This window comes from Dendrobates tinctorius, unplaced genomic scaffold (assembly GCF_039654945.1).
Source record: "Dendrobates tinctorius isolate UK_male_01 unplaced genomic scaffold, ASM3965494v1 ptg000366l, whole genome shotgun sequence".
NCBI classification, from domain to species: Eukaryota; Metazoa; Chordata; class Amphibia; order Anura; family Dendrobatidae; genus Dendrobates; species Dendrobates tinctorius.
The window spans coordinates 1,807,673-1,833,898 of NW_027362032.1; the positions used below are offsets into that span (position 1 = coordinate 1,807,673).

The 26,226-nt window shown below is 45.2% G+C and overlaps 1 protein-coding gene and 1 long non-coding RNA gene across 2 annotated transcripts; both read right to left on the reverse strand.

The window, feature by feature from the left end:
* Positions 1-6,195: 6,195 nt before the first annotated feature.
* Positions 6,196-14,833, reverse strand: LOC141075633 (uncharacterized). Its single transcript, XM_073562739.1, has 2 exons — positions 14,803-14,833; positions 6,196-7,354 (listed from the first exon to the last, which is right to left on the reverse strand). Exons 1-2 carry the CDS (start codon positions 14,831-14,833, stop codon positions 6,249-6,251), a joined length of 1,137 nt encoding a protein of 378 aa, XP_073418840.1. The 3' UTR covers positions 6,196-6,248.
* Positions 14,834-19,515: 4,682 nt separating this feature from the next.
* On the reverse strand, positions 19,516-25,186 carry LOC141075609 (uncharacterized). The gene is made up of 3 exons (XR_012227309.1): positions 25,146-25,186; positions 23,689-23,957; positions 19,516-19,623 (listed from the first exon to the last, which is right to left on the reverse strand). It is a non-coding gene; the product is annotated as an uncharacterized lncRNA (long non-coding RNA).
* Between the last annotated feature and the right edge of the window lie 1,040 nt (positions 25,187-26,226).

The following is a 26,226-nucleotide window of genomic DNA, read 5'->3' on the forward strand; positions in this document are numbered from 1 at the left end:
TCAAATACTTATTTTCCGCACTGTGTCAGGATCTTGGCTGTACATGTCCTTAAAGATTCATTTCTTACATTCGCATCAAGACATTTTTCAACCAAACTGTGAAGTCGTGAGCGATGAGCACGGTGAGAGATTCCACCAAGATGTTGCACCTATGGAAAAAAGAGATCAAGGACAATGGAATCCATCAATGCTTGTAGATAACGTTGGGCCATTGTAGGAGATGACCCGGTGCAGGAGTACAAGAGACAAGCAAAAAGAGCTGTCACTGAATGAGGGCCACAGTTCATAATGCAATTTCTGTGACTGTAATCTGTAATAGTGTTTAGATATGTCTTAGATATTGGAATTGCTGCTAAGCTTCCTCTAAGTATCAGACAATTGGCCTAACAAAATATCACGCATCTTTATATTTGCAGAAATAATGTTTCCGAGTCCTGAAACATTTATGTATCAATAACATGTAGCGGTAAAAGGAAAACTTGTAGATATCGTAGAAACAAAGGACAAGTAAAATTGTCATTGTCAGATCTGAACTCAGAAGGGGAGAATCAGGAGGACACGGCTCGTTTCATAACTCAACCGGACAGCTTCTTTATAACCAATGAATTTTTATTAAATGTTAAACAGCTACAAGTCCTACAGTCAGCGCAGAGACCATAGAGTCGGTGATAGGGGCATCACATAGGACTTGGCTCCTAGAGAAAAGGAAAAACCAAGGAAAAATGAAGCACAAAAAATAGGGATCATACGAACTAAGGGGGGGTAAGAGGGAAAGGTAGACATTGCTCCATGAAACTTTAAGCTGATTTTCATCATGCGGTAATTATTTAGTTTCTAATGCAGCGTAATACAATAAATAAGAGGGGTGGTATTGTGTTTAACCCCTTTCTGACATCAGACGTACTATTCCGTCCATGTGCCCTGGGCCAATTTGACCATTGACGGAATAGTATGTCTTGGCGATCGGCCGCGCACACGGGTGGTGTGCGGCCGATCGCGGCCGGGTGTCAGCTGATTCTCACAGCTGACGCCCTGCACTAAGTGCCAGGAGCAGTCACAGACCGCTCCCGGCATTTTAACCCCCAAAATACTGCAATTGAACACAATCACAACATTCCAGGAGCAGGCAGAGGGCTGACAGTCCCTCTGCCTTTGGATCGGAGACCCCACAACGTGACGCGAGGTCGCGATCACTGCCACGGTAACCTGATGTTGTCACGACCAGAGCTAAGAAACTTCCTGGTCATGCGCAGTGCAAGTCAGGCAGTCTCTCAGTGTCAGGGCACTGAGTGCAGCGCTGACAGCTTCTATAGCATGGGGATGCTGTTTCATCTGCCTGCCATAGAAGCGATCAGCCTGCAAAAAATGACTGTCCCATAGTGGGACAAAGTGTAAAAGATAGAATGAAATAAAAAAAACATGTAACTAATAGTAAAAATATTAAAAAAAAATAAAAAATAACAATAAAAGTCAATATTTATTCTAACATTAAATAAATATTTGAATTAAAAACAATCTAAACAGTAAAAGTACACATATTTGATACTGCCACGTTCATAATGACCCAACCTATAAAACTGTTCCACTAGGTAACCTCGTGTAAGGAGGCACCCTGGATTCCTTCTGCGGGCACTAAGCGCAGAATCTGTTTGCAGAGCCTGCACTCCTAGCGCTGTTAACCCATTCCTGTAGTCCTGCTTTATCCAGTCACATTAATCTAACTCCAACCAGATAGACTCCTGCTCCAGCCTCTATATTATACCAGCAGCATAGACTTTGCTACCACCTAAGCATATCTATTACCCTATCTATATCTTTTGCAGTTTTCTACCAAAAGAAACCAAAAAAACCTTGCTGATGAAGGTCTGTTGTTGGACCGAAAACGTTCATACGATATGAGTCTATGAAAAAGTCAAACGGCGCTCCTTCCCTTCCGAGCTCTACCATGCGCCCAAACAGTGGTTCCCCCCACATATCAGGTATCAGCGTACTCAGGACAAATTGCACAATAACTTTCGCAGTCCAAATTCTCCTGTTACCCTTGGGGAAAAAAATAATTGGATCTGAAGTAATGTTTTTATGAAAAAAAAGTTAAATGTTCATTTTTTTTAAAACATTCCAAAAATTCCTGTGAAGCACCAGAAGGGTTAATAAACTTCTGACATGTGGTTTTGAGCACCTTGAGGGGTGCAGTTTTCAAAATGGTATCACTTTTGGGTATTTTCTATCATATAGACCCCTCAAAGTGACTTCAAATTTGATGTGGTCCCTAAAAAAAAAAATGGTGTTGTAGAAATGAGAAATGGCTGGTCAACTTCTAACTTTTATAACTTCCTAACAAAAAAATTTTGGTTCCAAAATTGTGTTGATGTAAAGTAGACATGTGGGAAATGTTATTAAGTCTTTTGTGTGACATATCTGTGTGATTAATGGGCATGAAAATTCAAAATTGGAAAATTGCACAATTTTCCACCAAATTTCCATTTTTTTTACAAATAAATGCAAGTCATGTCAAAGAAATTTTACCACTAACATGAAGTAAAATATGTCATGAGAAAACAATGTCAGAATCACCAGGATCCATGGAAGCGTTCCAGAGTTATTATCTCATAAAGGGACAGTGGTCAGAATTGTAAAAATTGGCCCGGGCATTAACGTGCAAACCACCCTTGGGGTAAAGGGGTTAATGGCTAACTGAAAAGATGGTAACACATTGCAAGCTTTCCAGACAATTCAGGTCTCTTCAGGCATAGAATAATACAAAATCTGAAGAATCACATAGCACAGACATAATGCAATAGGTAAGACAAATGACGTGAAGTAGAACTATCATTATGGGAGAGGGATAAACAGTGGTGGTCATAAATATTGGAACAGTTCATAGATTAGGAGTGTGAAAGTTTTATTGTCCCCTGATAGGGGTCTGGTTCTGTGTTGTGATGCCCCACTAGGTCTGAGGAGAAAATTCCTTAATTGATATAAAAAGACATGAATCCATGCGACACATTCATTCCTGCATTGAGTGTCAAAGGCTGTCATGAGTTTATACTCCCAGATCCTTCTGTTTCTCTGAGATTTGAAGTTACCTTTTTAATACAAGTAATTTCATGTCCATGGTGCTGTGATCAGGGCTACAAAAATGTTTTGCCACACGTAGATCTATTCTTTTTTCTCTTATTGTGTAGTTGTGAGAATTCATCCTTGTTCTAAGTTTTTGCCCTGTCTCTCCCACATACAGACCCCCAGTTGGTACAAATAATTAAGTACACCACACTTTCATACCTTACACCACTCTTAATTATTTGTGGAGTTACAACATTTGACATTTGCCTGCATTTTTATAGCTACACATGGTTTACACAAATTATATTTTCTTGTCTTAACTCTATACTATTTACCATTAGAAGCTGTGTATTTTTGTAATTATCTGTATGTATACATGATTGATTACCACTTCTGTCTCTGTAAAAACAATCCCCTTTAATCCCTTTCCGACATTTGGCATAAATGTATTCCAATTTCGGACTCCCTTCCTTTGATGTGGGCTCCATCACTGAGCCCACATCTTTTCCGGCACATGTCAGCTGTCAACTACTCCACCTGTGGCACGCACACAGAGATGGGGTAACAACAAGTGTAGGAAGATGACAGTCCATTGAGTCCATACAAGGTGCAAAGCCACTTGATCCGAGAATCACAACCTGGCTTCCCCAAACGTATCCATGGTTCAGCGATGGTCAATGGAGCAGATCTGTTTTCTTCCAACCAAGGCTGAAAACCCCTAGGTTGTTTCCTATAGAATGAAAGATCCGTGACCTTCGTGATGGAGCCATGATGTAAATGGCTGCCGTCCTGTCTCTGGTCCTTTTGGGATGTATAGATGTCTTGGCAGAATCTCTCTAGCTGTTTCTCTCTCTGTCTCTTTATACAGAGGCCTGTAACCTATTTGTACACTTAACAAGTGTCCCTCATTCAGTATTTACATAAAGGGTAAGAATGGAGATGAGAACAAGTAGCATTACTTGATTATTTAAACTATTTGCATAGTTTTTCCCTCTCTGCTTTAGAAGTCAACAAACTGGCTCCATAACATAACGCATAATTAGCATATCAGCAAACATCACTAGTGATCAAGGATAAGCGCACAATAAAAGTCAATATCACTGGCTGACACAAACAAAAGTCTGTTTTCTTGACCAACTAGAAATCAACACTTAAATTTAAAGCCAACATACAGATAACATTCTATTATTCTTCGTTTGCTAAAAAATAGTCGTCTGGTTAATTAAGGAACAATGCTGTATGTCTTCACAATGCCAAAAGTAAAAAAAAAGTTTTTAAAAATATTAAAAAAATAAAAAAAAATATAAAAGTTCAAATTCCCCCTTTTGCCCCATTTAAAATAAAACAATAAAAAAATACATATTTGGTATTGCTGCATTCAGAATCACCCGATCTATCAACATAAAAAAAGAATTAACGTGATCACTAAACGGCGTAATGAGAAAAAACGTAAAACAATGCCAGAATTAAGTTTTTTGGTCGCCACACTATTGCATTAAAATACAATAACAGGCGATCAGAAGATCATATCTGCACCAAAATGGTATCATTAAAAACGTCAGCTCGGCCCACAAAATATAAGCCTTCACCCAACCCAAGATCATGAAAAATGAAGATGCGACGGGTATCGGAAAATGGAGCAATTCTTTCATACTTTACCTAATGAAGAGGAGTTATTTTTAATGATAAATGTTTGTTTTGGGTCGTTTATTTTCTGTTGGTATTTGGTTTATTCTATAAAACTCCCATATAATATTCTCACCTTGAATTTATCCTATAAAACTCCCATATAATATTCTCACCTTGAATTTATCCTATAAAACTCCCATATAATATTCTCACCTTGAATTTATCTTATAAAACTCCCATATAATATTCCATCCTTGAACACACGCCACGTGCATCATGCTTTTGTAAAATTTGTGAATAATATATATAGGTTCTCCTCGTCTGAGTTATTTTTGAAGGTCAACAAAATACGATTTTCCTGTAATTCATTTCTCACACTCTCGGTATAATAATGACTTTTCGCTGTGTGGGATTTTTGATGTTTAAAAAGGTTTTCGGTACCTGCTTTCTTGGGTGTCTTGAGGTTGTTATGTGATGTGAGCAGTGTGCCCAATCAGCGCTGACGTCACTGTCCCCACCTTCGGACAAATCAAGCATCATGAAGCCGTCAGAGAGCAGCCGCAGCCCTGGCCTCCTGTTCATGTTCAATATGTCTGAAGGAAGGAGCAGTGAAGCTGCCGCTGATTGGGTGCAGGGCTCGTGTGATGTGAGAACCTCACATAAGCCCCGGGACAGTGAGTCTCAACACCACTGAATTGGAGCCGGCACGCCAGCGGAGTATGAGTGTTTTTATTTTAATGAGGCCAAACATAAGGAATGAGTTCACTGAGAAAAAAATATATATAAACCGTGTTTTTTGGACTATAAGACACACCTAGGTTTAGAGGAAATTAGGAAAAAAAAATTTGAAGCAAAAAATGTGGTTAATTCTGTACTTAATATCCCTTATCCTGGTATATATGGTCCCCTCATCCCTATTCTGATACACATGGCCCCCTCATCCCTACCCTGGTATACATAGATCCCTCATCCCTATCCTAGTATGCATGGCCCCATCCTTATCCTAGTATGCAGGGTCCCATCCTATTGTGGCATGATTGGCCCCATCCCACTCATGGTATGCCGTGCCCCATCTCATCGTAGTATGCATGGCCCCATCCTTATCCTAGTATGCAGGGTCCCATCCTATTGTGGCATGATTGGCCCCATCCCTATCCTGGTATGCAGGGCCCCCATCTCTTCCTACTATGCAGGGCACCATCACTATTCGGGTATGACTGGCCCCCCATTCCAGTCCTGGTATGCATAGCCCAATCCTTATAATTGGCCCCCATCCTGGTATCCATTGACACCATCACAAAACATTAAAAAAAAAAAGCATTACACTTACCTACCCGGCGCTCCCTTGCTGAATCCTGCTCTGATACCAGCAACTGGTTCATGCTTGTAAGCAGCACATGGCAGTGACATAATGCATTGCTCACAAGCAGAGCACAGCTGCCGGAGTACTCGCCGTTAAAACTATATCAACATTATGAACATAAAAAAGGCTTCTCCCCTATGTGACATCTCTGATGTTTATTAACAGTTGATTTCCAAGTAAAATATTTCCCACATTAAGAAAATGAAAAAGGCTTCTCCTCTGTGTGACTGCTCTGATGTCTAACAAGATTCCCTTTCCGGTTAAAATATTTCCCACAATCTGAACAGGAAAAAGGCTTCTCCCCTGTGTGAGTTCTATGGTGAGTAACAAGCAGTGATTTACGTGCAAAACATTTCCCACATTCTGAACAGGAAAAAGGCTTCTCCCCTGTGTGACTGCTCTGATGTCTAACAAGATTCTCTTTCCGGATAAAATATTTCCCACAATCTGAACAGGAAAAAGGCTTCTCTCCTGTGTGAGTTCTATGGTGAGTAACAAGCAGTGATTTATGTGCAAAACATTTCCCACATTTTGAACAGGAAAAAGGCTTCTCTCCTGTGTGAGTTCTTTGGTGTATATCAAGATTCCCTTTCTGGTTAAAACATTTCCCACATTTTGAACAGGAAAATGGCTTCTCCCCCGTGAGAGTTCTCTGGTGACTAAGAAGATGCCATTTCTGGTTAAAACATTTCCCACATTCTGAACAGGAAAAAGGCTTCTCTCCTGTGTGAGTTCTTTGGTGAATAAGAAAAAGTGATTTTTTGTGAAAACATTTCCCACATTCTGAACATGAAAAAGGCTTCTCTCCTGTGTGCGTTCTATGGTGTGTAACAAAATCTGATTTATGTGTAAAACATTTCCCACATTCTGAACAGGAAAAAGGCTTCTCTCCTGTGTGAATTCTCTGGTGTCTATCAAGATCCGATTTCTGATTAAAACATTTCCCACATTCTGAACAGGAAAAAGGCTTTTCCCCTGTGTGAGTTCTATGGTGAGCAACAAGCAATGATTTACATGCAAAACATTTCCCACATTCTGAACATGAAAAAAGCTTCTTTGCTAAAGGAGCAGTTTGTTTTTTAATGCCTCTTTTGTGACTTTGATTTTCCTTATTAGTCAGTAATGAATCAGAAGATGGGACCTGTTTCATAGGATCAGATGACAGATCTTTGCTGTGAATGGATGATGGTATATCTGGAGTAATGGCATTCACTTCAGTTGTATCTTGTAGGATCTCAAGATCATCAGATTTAAAACTTGAAGATGTCAGCTGTCCCTCTGATCTCCTGGTACATTCATCTGCTAAGATAAGAAAAAAAAAATATTTTTAATAAAATATCCTTGAGTTTTATATTTTTGAACATTTCTACTTAAACTGTCCATAAAAATGGCAAGCTATGTAAAAAACTTTAATTATTTACCAAGACAATGACAGTTCACAGTCTAATAGAAAACCTTGTTGGATGAACGAGTAGTGTGCGGTGTTCAACTGTTTGGTTTCTTTTTATTCAATATTTGGGAGGCAGAATGAACAATCAATGTTATGTAGGTGAAAATAATACCAATTCTCATCCCACAAAAACAAGTCCCCACTCAGGTCCATCATCTGTCAGTGGAAAAACAGAGGTTCCCACACTATTAGTGACTCAAAGGCTGCTGAAAAGTAACAGAGTTTCTATAAATCAATCCAGCAAAATCCGCTCTCCCTTCGGAGTCTTGCAGTGTGCGCAAACAACATCTAGGATCCCTGTATTTAGCAATATTATAGTGAGAAGAATCCACTTAATTTGTGGTGTGTGTCTCCTGGAGCACAATCTGGGCACTATGTGCTGGGTAAGAAAATGGCAAATGTGTAATTTTCACTCTCCAACATCCACTAAGTGTTAATTTCCGGGAAGTGGCCGTGGCGTCAAAATATTCATTCCTCCTACACACGTGGTCAAAATTGTTGGTACCCCTCGTTTAATGACAGAAAAACCCACAATGGTCACAGAAATAAGAATCTGACAAAAGCAATAATAAATAAAAAAAATCTATGAAAATGAGCAAATGAAAGTCAGACATTGCTTTTCAACCAGGTTTCCACAGAATTAAAAAAAAAATAAAACTCATGAAATAGGCCTGGATAGAAATGATTGTACCCTTAACTTAACCGCTTCGTGACCACCAACGTTAGATAAACGTCGGCGCTAGCAGGACTTTGTGCAGCGCGGACGTTTGTCTACGGTTGGCGGTTTTGTGCTCATCGGGACCCCACGTACCTTATAACTAGGGGATTCCACCGCACAACGCTTCCTGTGACCCTTGACCTCATTGAGATCTGATTTGTTCAGGTCCTGATGACATCAGCGTCACACCAGCCAATGAAACAAATCACTAGGAAAGTTTGCTGCAGCAATCAACTTTCCCGGGCGATCTGCCCCATAAAAACGCTGTTTCTCCTCAGATCTCCTGTCAGTGAGAGATTAGAGGAGAAACAGTGTTACAAGAGCTGCTGGGAACAGCTGTGTCAGTCAGCGATTGTGCTATAAAGTAAAAAAATACAAATAAGGCAGGTTAGGGTTAGTGCTATAGATAGGGTTAGTGTTGGGGCTAAAGTTAGGGTTTATCCTAAAGTTAGGATTAGGCTAAAGAATTAGGCTTTACTCAAATGTTTCCCCAATTATTTGGTCACGTCGTAGTTTTCAATTTCCGGTAAAAAAATAAAAATGAATAAAATGGTCCGTCAGTATTATAGTGCAGAGGAGGCTTATGCACTTTTATGTTCTGACAGTGAAGAAAGTGCAGTGTCAGATGGCGATGTGGATTTCGAGGGCTTTAGTAGCAGCGACAGTGATAGCTCAGAAATGAGCAGTGATTCCGGTCCATCCTCACACACAAGGACCAGTACAACAAGAAGGACAAATAGCGCTTCAGGAGAAATGTCTCCAACTCAGGGAACAATGCCCAGTACTAGCGCTGTCCCCAGTGCTCGTGAATTGGCGCACACCAATGTCCAAGGGGCTTTGCCTCTTGATGTAGCATTTCCCAGATGGGAGGCTTCGGATTCGGCTTCTCCATTCATCCCTAATTTTAATGCCATTCCTGGTATAAATGTGGAGGTGGAAAATTTGGGACCAATTTTTTTTTAAATTTGTTTCTGACAGATAGCTTGCTAGAGCATATTGTCCTACAAATTTATATGCGTCCCAATTCATCAGCCAGAATCCACGATCCTATTATGCTAGGTCAGATTTATGGACACCAACTAATGTCCTAGAATTGAAAAAATTTTTAGGACTTACAGTCGCTATGGGGCTTGTTAAAAAAATGAGCATTCAGTCCTATAGGTCCAACCGCCCTGTTCAAGCAACCGCTATGTTTTCTGCCGTTCTTCCTAGGACCCGTTATCAAATGCTCATGAGATTTTGGCATTTTAATGACAATAGTCAATGCCTGCCCAGAAATGTCCCAGAACATGACAGACTATTCAAAATCAGACCGATCATCGAAGACTTTACAGAAAAGTTCTTGTTCTTAAAGCTCTACACCCCAACAGAAAACATTTCCATTGATGAGTCCCTTGTAAAATTGAAAGGAAGACTGCACCTCAAGCAATTTATTCCTTCTAAGAGGGCAAGGTTCGGAATAAAGCTCTATAAAATGTGTGAGAGTTCAATCGGATACACATCAGCTTTTCACATTTATGAGGGGAAAGACAGCCAACTAAACCCACCAGGATGCCCTACTTATCTGGGGACATCTGGAAAAATGGTTTGGGAGCTGATAACTCCAATTTTACAAAAAGGCTACAATCTGTATGTTGACAACTACTACACCAGCATACCTCTATTTAAAAGTCTGGTTGAACATAACATAGGGGCTTGTGGGACCATTCACAAAAACTGTCAGAGGTCTCCACAATCATTGGTCAGCAAAAAGTTCTGAAAGGGGCAGTCAGGGGCTTTACACAATGGAGAGCTGCTTGTCCTTAAGTATAAGGATAAAAAAGATATGTTTATCCTGGGCTCGATCCACACAGATGCCACAAGGGCCACTGCAGACCAACGGGGATCCACTACTCCAAAACCTGTGTCTGACATTGACTACAACAAATATATGGGGTGTGGACCTTGCAGATCAGATTCTACAGCCATACCAGGTATCAAGAAAATCATATATCTGGTATAAAAATTTAGTCATGTATTTGTTTCAGGTGGCCACATATAATTCTTTTGTGTTATACAAAAAAGCCGGAAATGCAGATACTTTCCTTGATTATCAGGAAAAGGTCACTGAAAATCTTGTTTTTGAAAATTTTGTCCCCACCAATCCTTTAGAATCTGAAGATGTCAGAAGACTCACTGAGCGACATTTTATTGCACTCATCCCAGTAACTGAACCAAGAAAGAACCCCCAGAGAAGATGTCGTGTATGTTCCTAGAGAGGAATGAGGCATGATCCCCGCTATTATTACCCACAATGCCCATCACTGCCAGCCTTATGCCTCCATGACGGCTTTACAATCTTCCACACAGAACCACGTTTTTGAACTGTCTTGACATTCAAGCATTTGGTTTATTTAGTGACAGACACATCTGAGTAGAGCTGACTTAACAATTTCCGGGGGTAGGTGGGGGGAGGTCTCCAGAGACACTGTCACGCTTAACGCTCCCGCTGGTCCCACGCTCGCAGCCTCCACCGCGCGCTCGGCTCCTGCCGCGTCCTCCTCTGGCTCCACGCTGCCCGTGGCCTCCGAGCGCGCCCGCCGTTCCAGCGTGCCCCTGCAGCGGGCGCGCACCCGCCGGCACTCCAGCCTCTTGCCCCGCAGTCAGCCTGACTGCTCTGCTCGGGGCGCACGCGCAGCTCACACCCCGGGTCTCAGCACTGGCTAGCCGGTTCTCTCTCCGCCCCCATGACCCTGCTGATCCGACTCGGAACTCATATCCCTATAAAAGGCAGCCTCTCCTCTGGATCGCTGCCTGATGGTATTCCATGACAGACTCTCGGGTCCACCTAAATCCTGCCTAGCACCCAGCCTTGCTTTAGCATACCGCCTTGCTTCACTAGCTGAACTCTCACCGCCTTTGCATTTTCTTCCAGAGCCGGCCGGTCCAGTCCGTTCCTGCCTCCTCCCGTGTGTGCCTCTTCTGTCTGTCCCTGCCTGCTCCTGTGCCCCGGTCATCCTCTCCATTTAGCCCTGCAGCCGTTCTTCCTGTGTCCTTCGGACGGTCCTGTCTGCATTTCATCCCGGTGACTGACGGTCTACTCCTCCAGTTGTCCCCCAGGTATCAGCTTCCGCGGCGATAGTCTCCTCCGGGCCTGCCCCAAACGCTCCCTGTATAGGGGTGGTACACCTGGCCCGCTCGCCCGGGGGTAGGTTCGTCGTCGCGGTCCTGTGGGTTCACCCTTGGAGTCCTTCCAGCCTCACAGAACGATCAGGCCATGGACCCCGCTGGTACCCCGACCCAGAAGGAACTTTTGTTCCTACGGGAGGATCATGCCCTTCCTCAAGACAATGGAGTCCCGCCTCTCGTCGTTGCAGGCCTCGGATCCAGGGAGTGCCAGCCAGATCGCCGGTCTCCAACAGGAGCTTGCCCAGCAGCGTGACACTCAGGCTCACATCCTGAATTACATGGCCTCGGTGGATAACCGCCTGCTTGCCCTCCAGACCGCGGCCGCAGCCCCGGCACAGCCTGCGGTTCCGCTCCCATCTCCTCGTTTGGCTAAACCCCTGCGATACAGTGGCGACCCCAAAATGTGTAGAGGGTTTTTAAATCAGTGCCAGCTACACTTTGAATTGCTGCCACACCAGTATCCCACCGATCGAGCCAAGGTGGCGTTTATTGTGTCCCATTTAGAAGGAGAGGCCCTAGCTTGGGTTAACCCCCTCTGGGAACGAGATGACCCATTAGTTGCTCAACTCTCCTCTTTCCTGGACACCTTTCGTAAGGTGTTTGATGAGCCGGGCCGCCTGGCCTCTTCCACAGAATCTCTGTTCAATCTGCACCAGGGCGCGCTCTCGGTAGGTCAGTACGCCATTCGGTTTCGCACCCTGTCCTCAGAGTTGGGCTGGAACAATGAGGCCTTGGTGGGAGCCTTTTGGCGGGGTCTCTCAGGTCGAATCAAGGATGAGTTGGCGGGTCGTGATACTCCCACCTCTCTGGAGGACCTGATCTCTTTGGCCACCCGCATCGACCTACGCTTTCAGGAACGATCTCGAGAGCTCGCCAGAGAGAGAAGGCCTTCTTGCGCTCCACCGGCTGCCCATAGTCCACCCCGTTCCCGCCCAATGTCAGCTTCCTCGGTCCCGGTACCGGAACCCATGCAAGTGGATCGCCTCAAACCGGTAGAGGAGCGTCGGAGAGAAAGGGTCGAACAGAGGCTCTGTTTCTATTGTGGGAGTGCGTCTCACTTTCTTCGTTCTTGCCCCATTCGTCTGGGAAACGCCTCCACCTAGGACAGGTAAGAGAGGCCTCCCTAGGTAATTGTGACTCCTCTCTACCCTTGACTCTTTCTGTCCTTTTGCATCTAGGTACTAAGCGTTTTTCTGAATGGGCCTATATTGATTCTGGGGCAGCCGGTAACTTCATCCAACTTGAGGCGGTTAGGAGACTTCGGATTCCTGTCAGATCCCTGGAGACCCCTCGGCAGATTGCGTCGGTCGACGGCCAACCCCTCCGGGAGTCCGTTACTCAGGTCACTGAAGAAGAAGTGGAACTTCAGGTCGGAGCCTTGCACCGGGAGAAGATTGTATTTTACGTGCTGCCTTCTTTATCCCATACCATTCTTTTGGGCCTTCCCTGGCTAAGAACACACAAACCTATCCTGGACTGGCGTTCTGGAGACATCCTGCGGTGGGGCCAACCTTGCCAAAATAAGTGTCTGCTCACCGTACAGCCGCAAGATTCCTCACGTTCTAGGTTGACGTCTACCGAGCTACCTTCCGCCTATTGGGCCTTTTTGGACGTCTTTGACAAGAAGGAAGCAGAGACCCTGCCTCAACATCGTCCATATGACTGCCCCATCAACCTTGTCTCCGGTTCCACGCCGCCTCGTGGTCGAATCTACCCGCTGTCCCCTTCCGAGACTCAGGCTATGTCTGAATACGTCCAGGAAAATCTGGCCAAAGGCTTTATTCACAAGTCGCCCTCACCCGCGGGAGCCGGATTCTTTTTTGTCAAGAAGAAGGATGGGTCCTTTCGTCCCTGTATAGACTATAGATGTCTCAATGATATCACCATTAAGAACAAATACCCCCTTCCTCTTATTCCGGAGCTATTTGACCGTCTACGGGGTGCAAGGATCTTCACGAAATTAGATCTTCGGGGGCCTACAATCTGGTCCGGATCCGCTCTGGCGATGAATGGAAGACCGCCTTCAACACCCGAGACGGCCACTATGAGTACCTGGTTATGCCCTTCGGCTTGTGCAATGCCCCCGCAGTGTTCCAATAATTTGTTAATGACATATTCCGAGACCTTCTCTATGTCTGCGTGGTGGTTTACTTGGACGACATCCTGGTGTTTTCCCCGGATCTGTCTACGCACAGAAAAGATGTACGCCAAGTCCTACTTCGTCTGAGAAAACATCATCTCTATGCCAAGCTTGAAAAATGCGCCTTCGAACAGTCGTCACTGCTGTTCTTGGGTTACATCATTTCCAACTCTGGCTTGTGCATGGACCCTGGAAAAGTGACCGCCGTACTCAATTGGCCGCGTCCCCAGGGAATCAAGGCAATCCAGCGGTTCCTGGGATTTGCCAACTATTACCGGCAGTTTATTCCACACTTTTCCGCTCTGACCGCTTCAATCTCCGCTTTGATCCATAAGGGAGCCGATCCTCACCACTGGTCTACCGAAGCCGAGAACGGCTTCCGAACCTTGAGGCAAGCCTTTGCCACAGCTCCCGTGCTACACCGTCCAGAGGCTAACAAGCCATTCACACGCGAGGTGGATGCCTCTGCCACCGGAGCCGGTGCGGTTCTCTCTCAGAGATCTCCTTCCGGACGGTTGGTCACCTGCGGCTTTTTCTAAAAGACGTTCTCCCCTCCAGAGAGAAACTATACCATCGGAGACAGAGAACTGCTCGCCATTAAGCTAGCCTTGGAGGAGTGGCGATATCTTCTGGAAGGAGCCGTACACCCACTCCAGATCTTCACTGACCACAAGAATCTAGCATATATTCAGTCTGCACATAGGCTTAACCCTCGGCAGGCCAGATGGGCGCTATTCTTTACCCGGTTCGATTTTGAGCTCCATTTTCGTCCTGGTGATAAGAACCTCAAAGCGGATGCCTTATCCCGATCCTTTCTGGTCTCTGATAAAGAGGAGGAGCCTTCACACATAGTGGAGCCTAGCAAGCTTATCGTAGTCGCTCCTGTTAACCTGACTTCCTTACCTCCCGGCAAGACTTTTGTCCAAGACAACGACAGGAGGCGAGTTCTACATTGGGGTCATGCCACCAAGTTAGCCGGCCACGTCGGTCTCAAGAAAATGCTCTCCCTCATCTCTCGCTTTTATTGTGGCCCTCCCTGCCTCAAGATGTCCAAAGTTTCATCGCCTCTTGCCTGTCTTGTGCCAAGAACAAGGTTCCCCGGCAGCGACCCTCTGGTCTCTTGCACCCACTTCCGGTTCCCTCGGCCCCGTGGCAACACATTGCGATGGATTTTATTACGGATCTGCCTCAGTCCTCGGGCCACACCGTCATTTTTGTGGTCGTGGACCGCTTCTCTAAGATGGCCCACTTCAGCCCTCTACCAGGATTACCTTCCGCTCTCGAACTGGCGAGAATTTTCATATCTCATATCTTCCGGATCCATGGCTTCCCCAAGCACATTGTCTCGGACAGAGGGGTTCAGTTTACCTCGCGATTCTGGAGGGCCCTATGCAAGATGATGGAAGTAACGCTGGACTTTTCCTCCGCTTACCATCCTCAATCTAATGGTCAAACGGAGCGTACGAACCAAACTCTCGTGACGTATCTCCGACATTTTTCCAACGCCCACCAGAACGATTGGTCCAGCTTGCTCCCTTGGGCTGAGTTCGCTTACAACAACCATCCCAGCGAATCCTCCACCAAATCACCCTTCTTTATTGTCTACGGGCAACATCCTGGTGTACCTCTGCCGGTACTCCCGGCCTCGGGTGTGCCGGCGGCCGATCTTCTGACCGAGGAGTTCTCCAGGGTCTGGCAGGAGACCAAAACCGCACTTGAACGAGCACGTGACAGATTCAAGAGACATGCCGACAAAAGACGCCTAGATTCTCCGTTGTACCATCCTGGGGATAAAGTTTGGCTATCCTCAAAATTTGTCCATCTCAAAATTCCCTCTTATAAACTGGGCCCGCGGTACATCGGTCCTTTTGAGATTTTAGCCCGTATCAATGATGTTGCCTACAAGTTAAGACTCCCCGCTTCGCTACGGATTCCTAACTCGTTCCATGTGTCCCTCTTGAAACCGGTCGTACTCAATCAGTTCCATGCTTCTGCTGGCCGTGCCCCCGTGCCCGTCTCCACTCAGGATATTTTTGAGGTTAAGGAAATTCTTGCCATGAAAAGGTCTAGAGGTAAAACCCTTTTCTTAATTGACTGGAAGGGTTTTGGTCCAGAGGAAAGATCTTGGGAGCCCCGGGAGAACATTCAAGCCCCTCAAATTTTAGCTAAGTTCCTTTCCGACCTTAAGAGGAGGGGGCGTAAGAGGGGGGTACTGTCACGCTTACCGCTCCCGCTCCCGCTGGTCCCACGCTCGCAGCCTCCACCGCGCGCTCGGCTCCTGCCGCGTCCTCCTCTGGCTCCACACTGCCCGTGGCCTCCGGGCGCGCCCGCCGTTCCAGCACGCCCCTGCAGCGGGCGCGCGCCCGCCGGCACTCCAGCCTCTTGCGCCGCAGTCAGCCTGACTGCTCTGCCCGGGCGCACGTGCAGCTCACACCCCGGGTCTCAGCACTGGCTAGCCGGTTCTTTCTCCGCCCCCATGACCCTGCTGATCCGACCCGGAACTCATGTCCCTATAAAAGGCACCCTCTCCTCTGGATCGCTGCCTGATCGTCTATGGTATTCCATGACAGACTCTCGGGTCCACCTAAATCCTGCCTAGCACCCAGCCTTGCCTTAGCATATCGCCTTGCTTCACTAGCTGAACTCTCACCGCCTTTGCATTTTCTTCCAGAGCCGGCCGGTCCAGTCCGTTCCTGCCTCCTCCCGTGTGTGCCTCTTCTGTCTGTCCCTGCCTGCTCCTGTGCCCCGGTCATCCTCTCTATTTAGCCCTGCAGCCGTTCTTCCTGTGTCCTTCGGACGGTCCTGTCTGCATTTCATCCCGGTGACTGACGGTCTACTCCTCCAGTTGTCCCCAAGGTATCAGCTTTCGCGGCGATAGTCTCCTCCAGGCCTGCCCCAAACGCTCCCTGTATAGGGGGTGGTACACCTGGCCTGCTCACCCAGGGGTAGGTTCGTCGTCGCGGTCCTGTGGGTTCACCCTTGGAGTCCTTCCAGCCTCACAGACACAAGCTGGGCACGATATATTGGGCACTACAATGACATTTTTGCAATTTTTTCTCTGAAACTTCTACGAGTTTCTGGAAATCATCCATGTAGTGACAATGGTCACTATATCCATAGATGAATTCCCAGAGGGGTGTCATTTCCAAAATGGGGTCACTTCAGGAGGGAATTCATCTCTGGGTGTAGTGACCATTTACCTATCTACCTATTTTCCAATGTAAAATCTGGGGTTAAAACAACATTTTAATTGTAAAAATGTAATTATTTCTTCTTCACTGCCCAATGGTATAATTTCCTATGGAACAGCTGTGGTGTCAGTATGCTCACTACACCACTAGAAGAATTCATTCAGGGAAGTATTTGGTAAAATGCAGTCACTTTTGGGGCTTATGCTGTTCTGGCACCTCAGGGGCTCTGACAATGTGACATGTCACCCACAAACAATTCCAGCAAAATCTGCTCTCCAATATGGCGCTCCTTCCCTTCCAAGTTCTGCCATGCGCCCAAGCAGTAGTATTCTCCCACATATGGGATATCAGCGAGCTTAGGAGAAATTGCACAACAAATTGTATGGAGCAATTTCTCCTGTTACCCTTATGAAAATGCAAAATATGGAGCTAAAAAGATTTGTGAAAAATCTTATTTTTTTTTTTATTTGCATGGCGTCATGTTATAAACGTCTGTGAAGCACCTGTGGGTTCAAGGTGCTCAATATACATCTGGATAAGTTCCCTAAGGGGTCTAGTTTAAAAAATGGGGTCCCTTTTTGGGAGTTTCTACTGTTTAGGCACATCAGGGGCTCGACAAACACGACATGGCAACCGCTAATTATTCCAGCATATTTTACATTCAAAAAGTCAAATGGCACTCCTTCCCTTCCGAGCCCTGCCGTGCCCTAACAACAGATTTCCCCCACATATGGGGTATCGGCATGCTCAGGAGAAATTGCAAAACAAAATGTATCGTCCATTTTCTCCTGTTACCTTGGCGAAAGTAAAAAATAATTAGGTCTAAGTGAAAATTTTTGTGAAAGAAAAGTAAATGTTTATTTTTTCCTTCCACATTCCATTCATTCCTGTGAAGCACCTGAAGGGTTAATAAACTTCTTGAATGTGGTTTTGAGCTCCTTGACAGGTGCACTCTTTAGAATGGTGTCACTTTTGTGTATTTTCTGTCATATTGACCCCCAAACTCACTTCAAATGTGACGAGGTCCCTAAAAAATGGTTTTGTAAATTTTGTTGTAAAAATGAGAAATCGCTGTTTAACTTTTAACCCTTATAACTTCCTAACAATAAAATTTGATATAGTTGATATAGATGCTGCTGCGCAGGCGCCGCCATTGCCGGTGACATTGTGCTGGATGTAATTTTTTTCTAAGCCTCACAATAGCCACAATATTATAGGCATTATCAACAATAATATCAATGCTATTATATGCATTATGTAATAATGGGGGGCAGGTCAGTGAGGGGTCAGCGACCTGTCATAAGCCAATACAGAGGAATATGTAATCAGAGCACCACATAAAGCCCCGCCCACAGCCCCACCCACAGCCCCGCCCCAGAGCACGAGAATCTCATTACTGAAAACTACAAATACAGATTACACAACAGTAAACCAGAGTTGCCCTCATTTATGGTGGACCATTGGAGCTACTATGGATCCTGAGCAGAAGATTAGAGAAAATAATATTGCTCCCCATTTCAGGAGAGACTGTGCAGTAATCTGAATTCCTTAGGATCAAAAACAATGTAATTGGCTGTAAGTTCTATAGAAAAGGGCTTTCAATGCCCAAAGTCATTTGAACAGTTTTGGTTGGAGGAGAATGTTGTGGTCTAGAGGCAAAATGGTGATCATGGTAATACGGCCAGACTACACCACCGATAAAGCAGCCACAGCCGGTGACTGAGAGGAATCTGTGACTTCTCTGGATTCAGTGGTTACTACTCACCTGGGTAGTCATATGTGGGAATCTCCTCTTTACACCGCTCATCACCCCTCACATATGTCTCTGTAGTATTAATATGGGTCAGATCTTCACCCTGAAACAAATATTGTAAAAGTCACAGACAGATGGAGAAGTCCCATCTATGATCAGCTCTAATCCTGCCATCTCCACCGTTCTCATTACACAAATATAAAACATATAATACTGGTGGATAAAACAAGACTGAGCACAAGACCTTCACAGCCGTCTACACATCATAGGGGAGATCTCCTGACACCTTCTCTCCATCTACCTGATGATCCTGAGGAGCACTGGGATCTTCTTGGTTACAGTCCTGTGGAAGAAGAGGACGGGGACATCTCTCTGGTGTTGTCCTCTCACTGGACAGATCTGGAGGAAACACACACAGGGACTGAATTCATTCTCTACATACAGATAATTATAGGCCGTGTGTATTTAGTCCTGTCTATTACCTGGTGATGTGAGGGGCTGGGGAACCTCCATTATGATGTCCTTGTAGAGATCTCTGTGTCCTTCTAAATACTCCCACTCCTCCATGGAGAAATAGACAGCGACATCCTGACACCTTATAGGAACCTGACACATACAATGATACCGTCATCCCCCCGATCCCTTCATAGTGTTACTGTATAATGTCCCAGCATTCTCAGCAGTGTCACCTCTCCAGTCAGCAGCTCAATCATCTTGTAGATGAGTTCTAGGATCTTCTGGTCATTGATGTCCTCATGGATCAGGGGGTGAGGTGGAGGCCCCGTGATTGGGCTCACGGGTCTTCCCCATCCCTCAGACACAGGGTCCTGACAGCGATCACTAGAGGTCTTCTTCACCACTGTGTAATCCTAGTTATGGAGAGACAGATTAATAAATCTCACTACAGACATTTCCAGAGTCCTCACCTCTCCAGTTCTGTCCATCTGTTATTCCCATAGATAAGAATGATGTAATGTGACGTCATCAGAATCTCTCACCTCTCCAGTGAGATGGAAGAGGATCTCTAGGGTGAGGTGTAACATCCTCTCCGCCATCTTGTCTCTGTCCATATCCATCCTTGATGGGTAAATCAGGAAAATTCTCTTCTGTAGAAGATCTTCACTGAGAGGATCCGATATTGTAGAGACCTGAATGAGAAGAAGATGATCCAATGTAACATCATAAGAATCCTGTGTAATAATACAATTACTGGAGATAATAAGGGAAACATATGAGGAGATTTATTATCTTACAGGGTTTAGTTTTCTCCCCTGACATCTACTAATAAAACCTATATATTTAGGCCACAGACAACAAGCAGTTTCCTCCTCGGAGTCGGCAGCTGAACACGTTCCTCATAGACTCATCTTCCATAACGCTAATTCTCCTCTCATTACCGACACTGGAATCGGCATTAGCAATACTGCAGGAGATATTCATTACACGCGACATGAGAAATAACTCCTTCATGGTGAGGACGACATCTTCATCTTCTACTGCGGCTCTAGAGACAGATGTGGCCAGAGTCGGTCACTGCCTCCATCCCCACCGGCCGTCTATATGAAGGTTTCCCGTCTTCCCCGCACTGGAATCTTCTCTCACGTTAGATCTCAGCTCTGAGTCACACACAGAAGTTTGAGGCTTTTAGAAAAAATTTTTAGTTTCCACAAACACAACGGACAGAAATGATCTGATCCCAAAGTCTCCATGTACAGTGATTTATGGGGTTTATTTCTGGCCTGAGGCTTTCCCATATTACAAGAAAAACTCCAGAAAAAGCCGATATTAACACCTTTCCTACATTAGACGTACTATTCCGTCCATGTGACCTGGGACCTAAGTCCCAAGGACGGGATAGTACGTCTAGCGCGATCAGCTGCACTCACGGGGGGAACGCAGCTGATCGCGGCCGGGTGTCAGCTGATTATCACAGCTGACACCCAACACTATGTGTCAGGGGCGGTCACGAACTGCCCCGACACGTTAACTCCTGGCACACTGCGATCAAACACGATCGCAGTGTATCGGGGGTTTAGGGAAGCATCGGCAGGGAGGAGGCTCCCTCCGTGCTTCCCTGAGACCCCCACAGCAGCGCGATGTGCAGCACTGCTGCGTGGGGCTCCTTCCCTGCAGGTCCCCGAATCCAAAATGGCGGCAGGGACCTTCGGGGGCCTGCAGGGAGGCGGCTTCCTCATGCCTGCAAAGCACCAGCAAGAGGAAGACTGCAGCACTGCCTGTGACAGATCGCTGATCTCTCACAACGATCTGTGATGTGACAGATCAGCGATCTGTCACATGACATTTATGTCCCCCCTGGGACAAAGTAATAAAGTAAAAAAAAAAAAAAAAGTTTAAAAATAATTTATAAAAAAATCACTAAATAAATTTAAAAAATATATATACATATACAGTGCCTACAAGTAGTATTCAACCCCCTGCAGATTTAGCAGGTTTACACATTCGGAATTAACTTGGCATTGTGACATTTGGACTGTAGATCAGCCTGGGAGTGTGAAATGCACTGCAGCAAAAAAGAATGTTATTTCTTTGTTTAATTTTTTTTTAAATTGTGAAAAGTTTATTCAGAGGGTCATTTATTATTCAACCCCTCAAACCACCAGAATTCTGTTTGGTTCCCCTAAAGTATTAAGAAGTATTTCAGGCACAAAGAACAATGAGCTTCACATGTTTGGATTAATTATCTCTTTTTCCAGCCTTTTCTGACTATTTAAGACCCTCCCCAAACTTGTGAACAGCACTCATACATGGTCAACATGGGAAAGACAAAGGAGCATTCCAAGGCCATCAGAGACAAGATCGTGGAGGGTCACAAGGCTGGCAAGGGGTACAAAACCCTTTCCAAGGAGTTGGGCCTACCTGTCTCCACTGTTGGGAGCATCATCCGGAAGTGGAAGGCTTATGGAACTACTGTTAGCCTTCCACGGCCTGGACAGCCTTTGAAAGTTTCCTCCCGTGCCGAGGCCAGGCTTGTCCGAAGAGTCAAAGCTAACCCAAGGACAACAAGGAAGGAGCTCCGGGAAGATCTCATGGCAGTGGGGACATTGGTTTCAGTCAATACCATAAGTAACGTACTCCACCGCAATGGTCTCCGTTCCAGACGAGCCCGTAAGGTACCTTTACTTTCAAAGCGTCATGTCAAGGCTCGTCTACAGTTTGCTCATGATCACTTGGAGGACTCTGAGACAGACTGGTTCAAGGTTCTCTGGTCTGATGAGACCAAGATCGAGATCTTTGGTGCCAACCACACACGTGACATTTGGAGACTGGATGGCACTGCATACGACCCCAAAAATACCATCCCTACAGTCAAGCATGGTGGTGGCAGCATCATGCTGTGGGGCTGTTTCTCAGCCAAGGGACCTGGCCATCTGGTCCGCATCCATGAGAAGATGGATAGCACGGCCTACCTGGAGATTTTGGCCAAGAACCTCCGCTCCTCCATCAAGGATCTTAAGATGGGTCGTCATTTCATCTTCCAACAAGACAACGACCCAAAGCACACAGCCAAGAAAACCAAGGCCTGGTTCAAGAGGGAAAAAATCAAGGTGTTGGAGTGGCCTAGTCAGTCTCCTGACCTTAACCCAATTGAAAACTTGTGGAAGGAGCTCAAGATTAAAGTCCACATGAGACACCCAAAGAACCTAGATAACTTGGAGAAGATCTGCATGGAGGAGTGGGCCAAGATAACTCCAGAGACCTGTGCTGGCCTGATCAGGTCTTATAAAAGACGATTATTAGCTGTAATTGCAAACAAGGGTTATTCCACAAAATATTAAACCAAGGGGTTGAATAATAATTGACCCACACTTTTATGTTTAAAATTTATTAAAATTTAACTGAGCAACATAACTTTTTGGTTTGTAAGATTTATGCATCTGTTAATAAATCCTGCTCTTGTGTGAAGTTTGAAGGCTCTAACTTATTTGCATCTTATCAAACCTGCTAAATCTGCAGGGGGTTGAATACTACTTGTAGGCACTGTATTCCCTAATAAATTCATTTTTTGAAAAAAAAAAAAAAAAATAAAAGTACACATATTTGGTAACGCTGCATCCGTAACGATCCTCCCTATAAAACTGTCCCACTAATTAACCTCTTTGTTGAACCTCTTAAATAAAAATAACAAATGAAGCAAAAAATAATGCTTTATCATCATACCGCCGAACAAAAAGTGCAATAACGCGTGATCAAAAAGACGGATATAAATAACCATGGTACCGCTGAAAACGTCATCTTGTCCCGCAAAAAACGAGCTGCCATACAGCATCATCCGCAAAAAAATTAAAAAGTTATAGCTCACAGAATAATTATTTTTTATATAAAATTGTTTTCAGTGCATAAAAGCGCCAAAACATAGAAAAAGAGATAAATGAGGTATCGCTGTAACCGTACTGACCCGAAGAATAAAACTGCTTTATCAATTTTACAGCACGCGGAACGGTGCAAACGCACCCCCCAAAAGAAATTCATGAAACGCTGGTTTTTGTTAATTCTGTGTCCCAAAAATCGGAATAAAAAGCGATCAAAAAATGTCACGTGCCCAAAAATGGTACCAATAAAAACGTCAACTCGTCCAGCAAAACATAAGACCTCACATGACTCAGTGGGTCAAAATATGGAAAAATTATAGCTCTCAATATGTGGTGATGCATAAACAATTTTTACAATAAAAAGCGTCTTTAAGCGTGTGACAGCCGCCAAACATAAAAACCGCCATAAATAGTAAATCAAACCCCCCGTTATCACCCCCTTAGTTAGGGAAATATAATAAAATAAAAGAAAAATATTTCCATTTTCCCATTAGGGCTAGGGTTAGGGCTAGGGTTAGGGCTGAGATTAGGGTTAGGGGTGTGTTGGGGTTAGGATTGGAGTTAGAATAGGGGGGTTTCCACTGTTTTGGTACATCAGGTGCTCTCCAAATGCAACATGGCGTCCGATCTCAATTCTAGCCAAAAAGGTCAAATGGCGCTGCTTCCCTTCCGAGCTCTGCCATGCGCCCAAATAGTGGTTTACCCACACATATGGGGTATCAGCGTACTCAAGACAAATTGCACAATAACTTTTAGGGTCCTGTTGCTCTTGGGAAAATAAAAATTGGGGTAAAAAGATCATTTTTGTGGAAAAAATATGATTAATTGTACGGCTGTACTTTATAAACTTCAGTGAAGCCCTTGGGGGTTCAAAGTGCTCACCACATAGATACGCTTCTTGGCGGGTGTAGTTTCCAAAATGGGGTCACTTGTGGGGGGTTTCCTCTGTTTAGGTACATCAGGGGCTCTGCAAAGGTGACATGACGTCCGATCTCAATTCCAGCCAATTTTGCACTGTAAAAGTCAAACGGCGCTCCTTCCCTTCTGAGCTCTGCCATGCGTCGAAACACTGGTTCCTTCCCACATATCAGGTATCAGCGTACTCAGGACAAATTGCACAATAACTTTTGCAGTCCAATTTCTCCTGTTACCTTTGGTAAAATAAAAAAAATGGACCTGAAGTATTTTTTTTGTGAAAAAAAGTTAAATGTTCTTTTTTTTTTAAATATTCAATAAATTCCTGTGACGCACCTGAAGGGTTAATAAACTTCTTGAATGTGGTTTTGAGCACCTTGAGGGGTGCAGTTTTTAGAATGGTGTCACTTTTGGGTATTTTCTATCATATAGACCCCTCAGAGTGGCTTCAAATGTGATGTGGGCCGTAAAAATAAAATGGTGTTGTAAAAATGAGAAATCGCTGGTCAACTTTTAACCCTTATAATTTCTTAACTAAAAAAAATTTTGATTCCCAAATTGTGCTGTATAATGAGGCCCAGGCTTTATAGAGAAGGGACAGGAGTGAGGGCCTGTGCCCAGGAGCTAGAGTCTGAGGAAAGGGCTAAAAAGCCTTCACTAGACCCCTGTACAGCTGTATAATGAGGCCCAGGCTTTATAGTGAAGGGACAGGAGTGAGGGCCTGTTCCCAGGAGCTACAGTCTGAGGAAAGAGCTAAAAAGTCTTCACTAGACCCCTGTACAGCTGTATAATGAGGCCCGGGCTTTATAGTGAAGGGACAGGAGTGAGGGCCTGTGCCCAGGAGCTACAGTCTGAGGAACGGGCTAAAAAGCCTTCACTAGACCCCTGTACAGCTGTATAATGAGGCCCAGGCTTTATAGTGAAGGGACAGGAGTGAGGGCCTGTGCCCAGGAGCTACAGTCTGAGGAAAGGGCTAAAAAGCCTTCACTAGACCCCTGTACAGCTGTATAATGAGGCCCAGGCTTTATAGTGAAGGGACAGGAGTGAGGGCCTGTGCTCAGGGGCTACAGTCTGAGGAAAGGGCTAAAAAGCCTTCACTAGACCCCTGTACAGCTGTATAATGAGGCCCAGGCTTTATAGTGAAGGGACAGGAGTGAGGGCCTGTTCCCAGGAGCTACAGTCTGAGGAAAGGGCTAAAAAGCCTTCACTAGACCCCTGTACAGCTGTATAATGAGGCCCAGGCTTTATAGTGAAGGGACAGGAGTGAGGGCCTGTTTCCAGGAGCTACAGTCTGAGGAAAGGGCTAAAAAGCCTTCACTAGACCCCTGTACAGCTGTATAATGAGGCCCAGGCTTTATAGTGAAGGGACAGGAGGGAGAAAAGTGGGGAAAGGAGCCAGAAGAGCCGGACTGCCCATCACTAACCTGCAGAGCCGCACTCCACATATATGGCTGCTCTGTGCACAGGACCTGTGATGAGGTCACAGGAGGGGAGGAGTCATAGGTCACATGATCTCCGGAGTGCAGACCTCCATGGAGCCTTCTCCTCAGTCAGTGACGTTCCCGCCATTATTCGCCCCTCACTACTGGCACAATTACCCCGCGCCGCCTTCTCTACACAGTGTTATGTGTGGAATGTAACGTGTGATTTCTCTGGAGGGAAATAGACCCCACACAGGAGGGAATTCTCACCAGTTACCGGCCGTCTACTATATGGCGGCATATGATTGTGCTATCGACTCCACACCAGGAGCTAAAATGCCCAAATCTCTAATGTAACCGCTATAAGAGAAGATATAACAAATTTCCCCTAAACTCACACAGCGGAGGAGGCCTCACTTGGAGCAATGTGACTCGCGCACAGAAAATCTATTCCCGGTTCTGTGATTAAGTTATCGGCCGACAGGAAGAAGAAAGGTCTGAATTACAGCCCAGACTGGAGGACAAACTGCAGGAGTGAGAATTGGCCAATCAGCGCTCTTCACCCCTATACTTATCTGCACAAATACAAGATATGAAATGACAATTAGACGCCATTCTCACCACCAGAACGGAGAGGCGCTAACTTGGAGTAAAGCCGCGTTTTATCACCATGCCAATAAGCCTAATAAGATGCCGCTCGTAAGCTCAGAATGAGAGAGTCACTGGATATAATCTCCTCTATAAAAGACCCTAAGGGTCAGACCTCAGCCCACCCCGATGTCATGTATAGCACTTATAATGAATACCCCCAGAGTTTGTATTCGCCCCACAATCACCCCCCCTCACTACTGGAGTCATTCCTTCACACACTACATCTACCTAACCTGACTGAGTCCGCGGCACAACAACTCCATTTACACATCTCTGAGGAGGAAATAGTTTCAACAATCAAAAAACTAAAAAGAGGAAAGGCCCCGGGGCCGGATGGTCTTACAGCAATATATTATAAAAAATGCAGCGATGTGCTGACACCACATATAAAAACCTCTGTAATTCACTACTAAATGGCTCACAGCTGCCCCCT